Source organism: Tribolium castaneum, chromosome 10 (assembly GCF_031307605.1).
Source record: "Tribolium castaneum strain GA2 chromosome 10, icTriCast1.1, whole genome shotgun sequence".
NCBI classification, from domain to species: domain Eukaryota; kingdom Metazoa; phylum Arthropoda; class Insecta; order Coleoptera; family Tenebrionidae; genus Tribolium; species Tribolium castaneum.
In genome coordinates this window covers 8,687,244-8,700,713 of record NC_087403.1, presented here as the reverse complement: position 1 = coordinate 8,700,713, position 13,470 = coordinate 8,687,244, and the positions used below count along the sequence as shown (strand labels likewise).

General features: G+C 34.6%; 2 protein-coding genes across 2 annotated transcripts; one reads left to right on the top strand and one right to left on the bottom strand.

Moving 5' to 3' along the window:
* Positions 1-4,993: 4,993 nt before the first annotated feature.
* wdp (windpipe) lies at positions 4,994-9,612 on the bottom strand. The gene is made up of 2 exons (XM_962988.5): positions 9,307-9,612; positions 4,994-6,967 (listed from the first exon to the last, which is right to left on the bottom strand). The coding sequence occupies exon 2, from the start codon at positions 6,958-6,960 to the stop codon at positions 5,482-5,484; it is 1,479 nt and encodes a 492-aa protein (XP_968081.1). The 5' UTR covers positions 6,961-6,967; positions 9,307-9,612; the 3' UTR covers positions 4,994-5,481.
* A 58-nt stretch (positions 9,613-9,670) lies between these two features.
* Positions 9,671-12,312, top strand: Gp150. Its single transcript, XM_064359476.1, has 2 exons — positions 9,671-9,824; positions 10,105-12,312. Exons 1-2 carry the CDS (start codon positions 9,822-9,824, stop codon positions 12,142-12,144), a joined length of 2,043 nt encoding a protein of 680 aa, XP_064215546.1. The 5' UTR covers positions 9,671-9,821; the 3' UTR covers positions 12,145-12,312.
* The last annotated feature ends 1,158 nt before the right edge of the window (positions 12,313-13,470 follow it).

The window sequence follows — 13,470 nt, the reverse complement described above, 5'->3', positions numbered from 1 at the left end:
AAATCTACTTTCTAGCACTTAACGAAACATTTTCTACCTGAACGACAGGTACCCACAATGTCAACTGTAATGATTAACGGTTTTCGTTTTGCAGAAAATTTTTTCACCGTAATTAAGTTCACCAATAAAAGTTAAATTGAGATTTTTTAACACATCTGGAAACGTAGTTTTATTTCTCTAAAGTTTACATTGTTTCAAATGGCTATAAAATGGTAATAAACTGTATCAGACGTTGCCGTAAAAATCATCAATCACATCGAAGGCTAAATAAGGAGATAAAATGTAAAAAATTCATAAAATTTGACACTCCTTCATGTTTAAGTCCTGTTTTTCACTGCGATATATCATTGACATGCCTAGCAACTTCTTGTACGTCACTTGTGTAATTGGAATTACACAAATTTCTAGTTTGCCATAACTTGTTCTTTGCATGAGTCTCACTTACCACAGTAATTAGTGAGGAAGCAATTCTCTCTTTTTGCATCTCGGGCGAGTATTTGATTAGTGGTTGTGCCGATTCTTTTTATATCAGCCAATTATTAATTCTTTGGCATCCCTTGAGAGCATTAGCTGGAATATCAACATCAACCCTCCGAAAAGAACGTGCAAAAAGAGATTGTGCATCCCCTGTTTCCTGGAGCATTCAGAGACGGATTAAATTGAATGGGGGTTAAAATTTTGGGTCCCTCTAAAAAAGAAGTTACAAACGATAGCAAAACTGAACGTTCCAAGGAAAAAAAAATTGGAGTATCTCACACACCACACTGCATCTTTTTAAATAATGTTTAAAGTATTTTAACACAGAAATAAATAATATCTACATACTTATTTTTACGTAAAACATTTTTTTTTAATTTAAATCAACATTACAAACTAAAATTGCTTTAATTCGCCTAAAACGCAAATATTTTGCACAAATCAGTTCAAATGGCGCCACAATAGGTCGAAAAAACATTTTCTTACAGTTTTTAAAATTTGATACATGATACATTTTTCGCTAAATTTCATAAAAAACATCAAATTAAGGTAAAGCAGACAATATTTTTAAATTTTCCAATATCATACTTCCAGAAATTCTGAATCTGAAAAAAAATCCAATTTTCAAATGACGTTATTTTTACCTTTTTTATGACTTTCTCCATTTTTATTTTTATGACTTTGAAAATGGAAATTGTTACCCAATTCCCAATTCCCACAAAAATTTTTGTATTTTATAATTTCTAGTCAAAAATAATTAAAAAAATATACACATTACATAACGTCAAAGTTGCATATTTGCACAAAAACTAGTAAATTAAGTTCACCATTGCATTATTTTTTTAATTTCTTAATGTGTTATTTCATTCTTCAATCATAAACTCACTCATTTCGCAAAATTCGAAATCAAATAATGCCAAACTGTATTCTTTTCAAAGCACTTTTTCAACCTGAAACACAAAAGTTGCTTTTCATATATTGTTGCTCATGAGTCATTTTTCAATAAAATCTTTAAACAGGTCGATCTTGTTTTTTTTAAATGCTACATTTTGAGTATTTTGACACTATAATGACATTTCTGACGTCATTTTTTGAGTAATTACATCATTTTTAATTTTTGTAAATAATATAATTGACATTTTGTGTTTTAAATAGAATAAAATTTTATCTTTCTGGTAAGTATAAAAAACAAAAAAAATCGAAAAAAGTTCTAAAAGTTATTGATTCTACTTTTTGATTCATGCTTTATTATCTTATAAAAAGTGATTGTTTTTTGTTTATTTTCTTTAGGTGTCATATTAAGTATTTTCAAGCTACTTATACAAAAACATTTATAAAAACAATTGTCGTTTCTAAAATAAGTCAAGAACAAATAGATAAAGCTCATTATGTTTCATTCTTAATATTTTTTTGTAATTTATTAAATTTATTAAATAGGAATGACATCAATTTCACTCTGATGCCAAAATGTAGTGATCAAAAAAATAAAATCGACCTATTCGAAGATTTTTTTTGATAAATGATTAATAACAAATATATGAATTTTGTGTTACACTTGGTTCAGTCTTTTTAAACAATACAATAGTATGAAAATTTAAAATTGTTGGCACAGACTGAAGAAATTAATCCAATCCGCATGTGTAATGCAAAAAAATAGACGAGGTTTTCAGTGGAGGGAACCGGAAATCAGTTAAACCGTTCGAATTATGGAATTTTCAAGACACAGAGGTGCGACTTACAGAGTTTCCACTGTAATAATAAAAAACTTATGGTGTTAAGAAAATTAAACTTTCATTTCCTACTAGTACTAAGTATTTCAAATTTTTCGAGTAATTTTTTATTGACATATTTTGTTGTGTTTTATTAGATGACAAATTTTAGACTGTAAACTGTAGTGCAGCACACTAGATAATCATATTTAAGAAGTGCAAAAACTTTTCAACGAATTTTTTATTTAAATTTTTCAAGTGGCTAAACGACTAACGTCTGATGTTACTACATAAAATTAACCGTTGTCAAAGCTACAAAATAAAATTTGCTAAATGAACAACAATGATAACTGATTCATTAAGTTGACGGGACACTTTTTAGATTTTATTTTCAATTTTTACGAACAGTATCAATAAAAGTGATTTTTTCTTTAGGGGACCTTTATATCTAAGTAACTGGGGCCACATTTGTAAAATTTGGAATACGCACAGAAAAAAACACAAATTGATGACGGACAGAGACACAAAAGAGACCTCACATTTTTATCGTTGAACAATCGTTATAAAATTCGGTTAATTTTAAAAAGCAACAGTTATTTTTTAAGTAAAAGGTGGAACTTGCTGAAACTTTTGAAAGCACGAAACCCAAGAACGAAGCAATGTGTAACGACTTCTGATTAATTTGTTTTGTGTTTACACATGTCGGACGGGACAAAAAAATCTTGTGTATGAAAATAACTCTACAAAATTTATTCAGACAGGTTTTAATTAATAAAGACTTTACCAGTATCAAATTAAGAATTCTTGGTCTTGTTTCACCACGTAAGAAATAAGAGCAGCAATTATATGTTTTCAGTAACGGACGGAACAGCAAAATATACAAGGATGAAAAAGATATCACTAATCAATTTACTTACCGATTTCCATTTTCTACCAGAAACTACAAAACCACTCTTCAAAAATTATTCAACATTTGTAGTACGTCAGCTGTCAACAGTATCTTTTTTGTTATCGCTTACAAGAAGTATACCGGGTGCTCAAAAATCGGCGCACCAACTCAATGGTTTGTAGTAGAGAATTGCTTACATGTAAAGGTAAAGATAGTAAAAAAATTCTTTTTATTAAAGTTATTGATAAATAACAAATTTTAAATAAATGATATGTGGTAACAATGTATAACAGTCGCAGTAGAATTTGATCAACAATAAAAATAAATTATTTTTGAAACGGTTTCCTGGAAAATAATTCTCAGTGTGTGACATCTACAATTTGTGATTTTTTTAATAAATTTTATTTTTTTTAATTCAGAAAACCGCTAAAGTCGGCTATTTAAAAATAATGATTCATCGTTTTGTTAGGGAATGATTATTTAGTGTGAAACACAAAAACAATAAAAAATAATGAGAACTGAAGGAGTTTGCAGCTCCAAATTTTTTTAAATACTTCTTTAGGAATTTTTTCAAGATTTTTCCAGTAATCTACACATGCTTCTCAACAACGTATCACTGAGATGGTGCGCCAGTTTTTGAGCACCTGTATGTAAATTTTAAAAAGCCCAATGAATTACTTCTTACTAATTTTTATCCTCTCCTATTTCATTTTAAATCCACAACAAAAATCTTTTGTCCCAAAATACATTAAATATGTATAAAATCGTGTATTTTAAAAGACATTTTACATATTTTACAAAATATCAGTGTCAGGTTGCATGATTCCTGAAATGTGGAGAGAAATGACTTAAAGTTTGATTTTTTATAGAGGGACATCTCAGACAGTTTTAGTCATTTGAATAAAAGAAGTTGACATTAAAAAAAAATTCATTAAACGATAGTAGAAAATCGTCTTTGAAAATTGTGTGTTGAGTCATAAAAAAACCACCCTTAAAATTTAGACGTAAGATGTAATACGTACAGGTTTCTTTAAAAATCTCCAACTTTTAGCAAAAAAGTGACGAAAGTTGCAGAACATTTAAACCCAAGCTTGCTATTACCTCTTTGTATCCTCAGGCGAATGACTTTTTTCGGTATAAGGTATTTTTTTCATTAACAAGCAAAAGTCTAAATTTTGACAATACTCAAAATTAAAACGTAACCGTAAATTTTTAACGAAATTTCTAGGGGCAGTGACAAAAAACACTGCAGCCATGTATACGTGCTGCTACCAGTTTTTTACCAAAATTTTGCCTTGGGAATCTACTAAAGATTCAATTACATAAAATTATTTCCGTATTCTCACTTTCAAAATAAACAAATTTTTTGTTTTACTTTGAATAGGCATCAGATTGGAGTGTATTTGTTACACTATAAAGATCCGTGTATTAGAAACGAAACGTGCGTCAATGCAAATAGTAAAAAGTTTAACACACGCCTTACATAATCCTTGATAATGTATCTTTACCTAATCGTGTCCTTCAAACTGATATGCAATTAAGTCAGAGATAGGACCAGACTGGCGTCAGTCACTCAGACGGATGCATATTTTGTGAATCGAAGCACGTAGGCCTGCTTCCGGTTCCGAGAACAATTTCCCGATTTTGAGAAACTCATCTGTCATGAATTTTAATTTGTTAACTCCTTGTAAACAATATTTTATTGCAGTGGGACTCACACGAAGAGTTATTGTCTAATCTTATCAGGAGTTATTTTAAGACGTTTCATTACTTACCGTTGAATCACAGGTTTGTTAGTAATTTTGAGGATGGAGTAATTGGTTTTATATGGCTCCTTTCGATTGCTTTAATAGGCACTGATTTTCGGAACGAAGTAATTGCGTAAACAGTGTTTTACGGGAGTAATGCAAACATGGTACAAATTTAAACGATTTATTAAGTTGCGAAATTGATACAAAAACGATGAGTATGTTCATAACCAACATAACCAATGACTCACACTAAAACCTACCCTGGGCCCGATCCATCTTAGTTTCGATTTTTTGCATTTCGAAATAAATAAGTAGAAAACAAATTAAATAAAATCACAATTCGCAAACTATATTAAATTAAGTTACTAAACATTTTCGTGACTCATCGAAACTAATGGCACTGGCGAATCACTTCTCCAAGCAAAGGACCGAGTCATTACCACAAAGCACCACCTGCTAGTAATCTCTCTCCACGTAAAATTCACTTTGGTAACGATATATAAATATATAAACATAAAAATAAGTAAATATACAATAACAGTCGAACAGTCAAAATGCGAACTTACGTAATAAGTATCGACTAAAGTATAGGAACGACCGCATAAGATTATTATCACATACGTATCTTTTATTAAATACTGAGGTATTCACATCACTAGTTGGAATTCACTGCCGTTGTGACAATTTTCCCGTCACTGTCCACTTGGCGATGGACAAGAAGCGGCGTTTTCGGAATCGAATCGGGTAGTTCTGACGCTTTGATCGTCACTCGTTCCGGCTGGGGCGATAATTCAGTTTTACGCAACTCAACATCATCGCTAATTTTGCCGTTGCCGTTCAACAAAGGCGCAGATTCAAAGTTGGTCTTGGTGTTGATTTGCTCAATCGGAACTTTCACACCTAGCGGTTTCATTTCTTCCCCACAGCCGTTTTCGTTCGATTTGTTGCGTTTCCGCTGATTCCTCCGCTTCTGGTTCTTCCGATTCACGTAGTAAACGATCAGGAAGGCAATCAGGGCTATTACAAGCCCTACTACTATGTACACAGACTGGGTGTTCGAATTTTCGAAACTCGCTCGTTCCATTTCGCCCAAAACGGTATCGTTAGTTGGGAACGTTTCGACTTCACCTTTGTCGGACTCTTTGACGAAAGTTGGTTCTTCTTTTCCCGTGTGTACTAAATTTGTGACTGGGCTTTCCGTGGTGGTGGTGGTGGTGGTTTCTGGTTCCGGTTGGAGAACGTCTTCAAAGAGCATCACAACTCCTTCCTTCAGGTCGGGAGCAGGCGAAGCATTGACTTCGTCGTGGATTCCGATCGGATTGGCAGTAGAACAGTTGAAGTGGCAAGCTTTTGGCTCAATTGGAATTGGAGTGTCACCACTTCCCTCATCACCACTACCTTCAGTAAGGTCTTCGCTCGTGTGAGCTATGTCTTCCGCCTTGAAAAATTCTTCTTGTTCGTCCAGTTCTTTGGCTTCAAACTCGTCTTGACCTGACCCAGCCTCATCACCCAACATCGAATTCAACAAATTTTCCTTGATCAAGAAACAATTAACTGAGTCCAAAGACCGGCCGTGAAACTCTTTAGGGTAGTGACACGTCAGGTTTTCCGAAACAATCCCAGCGTTTCGCAATTGTTCAAAAACCGCCAAATTGTCACAATCACAATTGATGGAATTGTCGCCAAAATAAACACTTTTCAGTTCTTTCAAAACGCCCCAGTCCTTCGGGAAATTCTCAATCACATTATGCCTCAAATCAATCACTTCTAAATTTTTCGGAAGTTGCGCAAACTCGACACTGCTCAAGTAATTCGCGCTCAAGTTAAGACTCTTCAGCTTTGGCAAATACGGAAACTGTGATGGCAACACGGTGATTGTGTTGCCTGACAAATCCAGGGAGCGCAAATTTTTTAAATACTTCAGCTTGGAGTCGACGGTGATCACTGAAGCGTTGTTTATGTTCAAATGCACTATTGTTGATACTTGTTTCGGGACGAGTTTTTTGATGAACTCGTACGAGCTACAGGAAAGTTCGTCCTGAACTCGGCAAGTGCAGGATTCGGGACACGTCACATCAACGATTGATGCTCCAAGAGCTAGGTGCAACGTGGCGAAGGTCAATAGCAATTTCATGATGCTCCTGAAAAGAGGAAATAAATTAGTGTGGAACAAAATAATTAGTTTGAAGCGCTAATTTAGCACGCGCGGGTGTTTTAAATGACAATTGACCACGGAATAATGCTGTGCTTCCTACTTGTCCACGCATGTTGGTCAGGGGCGGATCAAGTGCCTGGCGAACTACGGCCAAAAAAACATCCGTTTATTTTTATGAGATATTTTGAGTAATTGAAACTTCAATTTCGTACGAACGAATTATGGAATATCAAATAAATAGATGCATCTGAGAAAACATTATACCGACATATAAATCAGGTTACAAGCACAACATTGTGAAGTGCACACCCATTATTAGTCTTTTGTTTAGACCTCCAATTTTTTTTCAAAAAACTGTTACTAAGCAATCATTTATTGTATTTACTCTTTAGTGTGACGTAGAACGATTTGAAAATTTACTCTTATAAAATCCAGTATATTACAAAATTATTTAAATGTTTTGGTAAGTCGGTGCAAACAGAATGAACTAACTGTCTTATAGAGACATTAGAGACAATCGATTTTATTAAAGATCTAGTTGTATTTTTAGACATTAAGCTACTTTCTTATATGACCATATACAGGATGTTTCACATAATTTTACGAGGCCTGCGTCTGTAAAATACATATTTCGATACGAACTGGATTACAAATTTTGAAAAATTGGATGGTCTTCTCTTGTTTGTTCACCCTTTCAAAAAATTACAATGTTTTTAGTTAATTAATAATTAGTGATTAAAATAAACACACGATAATTGTTTGTGAACAACAGAATTTTTTTACAATTAATGAAACAGTCGTTAGTCTATAACTACTAAACAGTAAAAAATAGTTTCTAAAAATACATATCAGATTTAAACTGCACTCTATTAAATATTATTCTCAGTATAGACATTGTATCGGATTATTTATCGGTAATAATTACACAAACGTATTACTCTTCATGAACTTTGTATTTTATATAAGTTAATTTATGGATTTCTATAAAAGTGCCTGATATTTATTTTTGAAATAAAATAATTATGTTAAAAACTTGTGTTTACTGGTGTCTCATGTGTAAAAAAATTTCTTTATATTTATTTTATGTTGTAAAAATGATCCTTGGCGTCGAATAAATTATTACTATTACTTATCCAGTCAAAATTTTAATGAAAAGATTAATAGCACATATGCATGGCTACAACATTTCTTTAATTTTAAAATTTTGTCAAAATTTAGACAACTATGGATTTTCAATGCAATTTGTTCTTTGAACGCGTTGTTATCGAATACCTTGTGTGCAGTGATAAAATTCACTTCTTATTAATACAGACTGACTGCACGTAAGTACAGTTATCCGGAAAATTTGCTACTCGTACAAAAATTTTAATGAAAAATGTCGTCTAAGTTTTTTGAATATCGAAAACTTCTTAAAATAAATACAGGTGGTATTAATAAATATCTTTTCATTTAAATATCTTGTGCATATTTTGTTACATTACAAAGAATTTTTTCAATTTTAATTTAATTGTGAGAACTACTTTGCAGTCGTAGAGAATTTTTACTGGATTTCTAAAAAACCAACAAAGTGGTTAATTGCTATAAATTTCCAAAATATGACAAAAAAAGTCCCCCTAGCAATAGAGATTGTCCTTTTTAATTTAAGGTTTATAAATTTTTCCTTATTTTCCAAATTAATCAATAAATGTCATATATATGTATAATTTTTTGCCGCGAGGTGCTTCAAATGCTTTAAATGCTTTAAAAATTATTAAGAAAATGCGATGGGACAAGAAGATCAACAGTGTGATACAGGGTGATTTTTAAAAAATGTCAGGCACTGTATATTTTTATACTATAAGCTCACATGTGCAATGTTCTACTTTTACTAAAATTTATTGTTTAAAAAAATATAAAAAACATATTCCCCTTTTTTTAGAGAGGTAATGGCCAAGAGCCCCAATTTTTTTACCGCCAGGAGCCCCCAGTCCGCCTCTGATCTTGATGAATGCACAAGGATGCGAACCACAGGCCAACACGTAATTTAGGACCGGCAAAGGGACAAATGCAACGAGACCACTTTCTAAACCAAGATTGGTTGTCCGAAGTCGTATGATTCACTCTCAAAAAGCGGGCGATATGTAGGTAGGTATAACGGCACAATTCACCGATTGCAACAATTATTTTTGAAATTTGGGCCACTGCCACACGAATTTAAAATACACTTTTCAACACCGAAATAATGAATTGCCGTGAAAGAGAAAGTCGAAGTCGCATTTGCCAATTACGCACCAAGACAATATTTTGCGTAATGCCACTCGAAATTTTTCATTTTCAATCACTTACTGTTTTTGGCAAGTCAAGTTCAAAAAAATCAGAGATGCACTTGGAAGCTGCACTAACTGGATGTAAGCACTGTCCAGACCTCACTGCACTCACATGTTGGCACTTAACATGAATGCTCTTATCTTCCTATCGAATTACAGTCAGTCATAAATTGAACAAATTCCTAATAACTCAAGAGTAAGACCGAGTCGAATTAAAAATAGTACTGATTTGAAGAGAGCGCGCGCTTTCCTTCGAACGCGTGAATACGGAGTGAAGATAAAACCGGGTACTGCTTAGACCTGAGTGAAAATGCGTTACGCAATGTCTCTTCACTAAAATACAGCCACTCCACACCATCTACACGGAACACAACCAACTAACTCAGTCCTTAGTGGAGGGGGTATTACCTGTAGTACTCGCAGGCAGGTACCTACAGAAAGGTGGAAATTACATTGTGATTCATTGCTAGTGCGGAAAGTGTTTGTTCCGCGGACTCCTCTACGTTAATTCAATCCCATAAGTGTGAAAAACCAATGGTGAGTACCTCTAATTAGTCCCTCGATACTTACCCGACTTAAGCCACATCGAATCTTCTTTGTTACGCAAAGATGCGCAACAAGAAGTCGCATCAAGGTTAGTTGCAGTTGACAATTGTCCTACGGTGCGACATTAAAACGGAATTATCATTTTTCGTAACGATTCTTTAGTCTACCTACGTGTCACGGTATAAATAAAGTCGTTATCTTGTTGATAAAATTGACTAGCAACACATACTGCGACACAAAACCAACTCTAACTCTAATTTCTTTGGTTTAGATGCGATTGCACCAATTTTGTCTACTTCTTGTCGTTACGACCGTAAGCACAAGTCCTACGACTCCTGCAAGCAGCGTCAAGTGCATTGATGGTTGTGAATGCAGGGAGCAGAAACCAATATTGCGAACAACCTTCGAAATTTTTAATTGCAAAACCCCCTTTGTGCTCAACAAGAGCGCGCTTAGCAATGTTCCCAAAGATCGCGCGTTTATCAAATTTAAAAGTACCGACGTCCAACACATTACTAGTGATGCTTTCGAAGACTTCACACAATTAGAGGAAGTGGATTTCGACAACTCCCGCGTTGGCACGATCGATAGTGAAGCATTCAATCGGAAATTTCTAGGTGCTATCAGTTTTAAAAACGTCCATTTTGCCGAAATACCTAATTTGAAAGCTGACTTTCTCGAAGAATTCATCTGTGAGGATTGTCACTTGTCCAAAGTACCCAACTTAGATAATCTACCCTCACTCACATTTATAAATTTCGCGAACAATCGTATCACAAGTATTCATGAATCGGCGCTTTCAAAACTGAAAAAGTTGGAAGAAGTTAATCTGTCGAACAACAGCATTTCCGAATTGCCTATGAACCTGTTCGTTCAAAACGAAATCGATACACTAAAACTGGACTACAACCCCTTGAAAAGCTTCACTTTTCATGACGACAACGTCCTGGAAAGTCTAAGTCTTGCCCATTGCAACCTAACAGTCTTTGATGAAAATTCCACCAAAAATTTAACCTTCCTGACTAGTCTCGACTTGAGCGGTAACAACATTGTTGTTTTGCCACTTGACACGTTCAATCCGATGAAATCGCTCGAGACCATCGATCTATCAGACAACCACTTGGTCGAACTGGACGATAATATCTTTTCAGAAAACAGTCGACTCGACACTATCAACCTCAATAACAACAATCTTAAAAAACTGCCCAATTTCCAGACAAAGGCTAAACTGTTCCAAACCTCAACCTTCTCGTGCAAAAACTGCGGCTTGAAATCGGCCACAGGTCTCGCCAACATGGCAAGACTCACTAAAATCGATCTGTCCAACAACGAAATCACAGACATCGAAGGCGCGTTCAGTGAAATGCCCATTCTCAAAAAACTCTTCTTGTCCAACAACCACATTGCCTCAATCGGGCTTAAATCACCCGAGTTGGAGACACTCGATTTGTCCAATAACCCGCTCTTGCCACTGGACCCCGTTACGTTCACAGCGCTTCCTTCGTTGAAGATTTTGAATGTTAGCAGTTGCGCTCTTGAAAAAATTTGGAGCAATTACAACGCCGAACTCCCGAAACTGACCCAACTCTACCTGGGCCAGAATCAATTGTCTGTGATCACACTTGACGATGTAAAGATCATGCCAAGACTGAAAGTGATTGATTTGCGGGAGAATCCATGGAAGTGTACGGACGACCTTGAGGAAGTTGTTAAGTACTTTGTGAAAGAGTCCGTTTATCCTGCGGATATCGGAACTATCCAATTTAAGACGCATGAAGAATTGACGTTTGCCGAAAACACGAAACTCGTTCTTCAACCAGTTTGGCCGAAAATCCTCCCGAATTGCGATTTTGACTTCGGGGAGGAAGAAGGTACCGAACCTTCGGTACATATCGTAGAAAATGAGCAAGACGAAGACGATGATTTTTACGATGAGGACGAATATGAGGAAAATGATGAGGATGAGGAAATTCCGGTCGAGAAGGCAATGGAAGACCCTTCACCCTTCAACCTAGCAAGGGCCACTTACATCCTTTCCATCACTTCGGTCTTTATTCTGACTGCTGTGTTAGTATCCGTGGTCGCGATTGTTCTCACTCTTTTGATTTTGAAGAGGAATAAGTCGTTCAATATGCACACGGGCAATCTTCCACGTTTGAAGATACCCTTGTGGCATACAACCCCCGGGCAAAAGAAACACAGTGGTTCCGTGTACAGGCCACTGTCGGAAGACCTTTACGGATCGCGTACTCCCATCATCAATCGATACGAGTTTAAACAGACGCCCCAAGTTCATAACTCCCTACCTTAATTATTTACTTAACTGTGTTTTATCCATAAGTAACGTTAGATATTGTTTATAATTTGTTTTATGTTTTGTTTAAGTGATAATACGTAGGTTCGTATCTATGCCATCACTATATTAATTATACTGAGACACATGTAAAAAAAAACATTTGATAATAAATTATTTAACTGGGTCTGTATTTTTGTGTCTCGCTATCACGTATTTCCGTTTTTAAGGACGATAAGGAAATTAACAATTACGAAATTGGACAAACTCACCTTTCTAGGTAAGTTTACTTTTCTTATCATTTAGTGAGAAATTTTTACTCTAGGAAAGGCCAGTCAAAAAACAAATCGGACTTTCCCAAAAAAACAGTTGTAATTTTCCCCGTAATGTATTCGTATTAGAATATTTGGTACGATTATGTTACTGGTCTTTTAAACAATGATCACTGCAATAATGTTCATGATTACATTTCCTCGTTCGGAAGTTATGTTGGCTTAATTATACAGGTTGGTCCAGCCCAGCTTCCGTCTCTGTAGCTCGGTATTATTGAAGTTGGACTTTTGATATCTTGTAGGTTTATTTATACTTTAGGACGCATATTTTTAGGAAAACATTTTTGATATAGTGCCCCAGAAAATGTGACGTCATTTGTTGGTTCAGGGATTACTGTCAAAAAATTGATTTTACATCTTTAGTTTTAAAATTTAATAAAAAATAGAAACAATGCTTCCTTGATAACATTATTGCTAAGTACGTGAGCCGCCTGTTTGAAAAAAAAAAAGAGTGGGGTCACGAAATGACACGAACGAAGTGAGTGTTATGAAAGTGTTAGGTGTTGCGAGTGTCGCCCAGCTACACAAGCCCTTAGGCACTTTTCCAATTTAGATAAAACCACCAATTTGATGATTTGAAGTACCTAAAAATTTGGCAAGTCCCAAAAGATATTGTTAAAAAAAATCAAAGCCCTGAAGAATTCGATAGGATTTGCGCACGTCCACTAGTTTGCTGTAAAACCGATGTTTTATTTTTAAACAGTAATCCGATTTGAAAAAAAAAATTAGGAATATGTAAGAAAGTAGAAGTGTTTCCTAATGAGCATGTCATTAAAAATATATTATTAAGGCGTTTTTGGGACACTCTATTTAATCAAAAATATTTTCCTGGAATGCGTCGTAGTTTATAAATAACGTTTACAAACTATCAAAAGTCCGACTTTACTAATAAATAAGCTACAAAAGACTATCCTGTAGATAACAGTCTAGTCAGCTCTTTTATGTAATATTGCAAAATTTCAATTTGAGCTGAACAGTCGTTGCGTAATTGTTTGTTTACTGTTTATTGAAC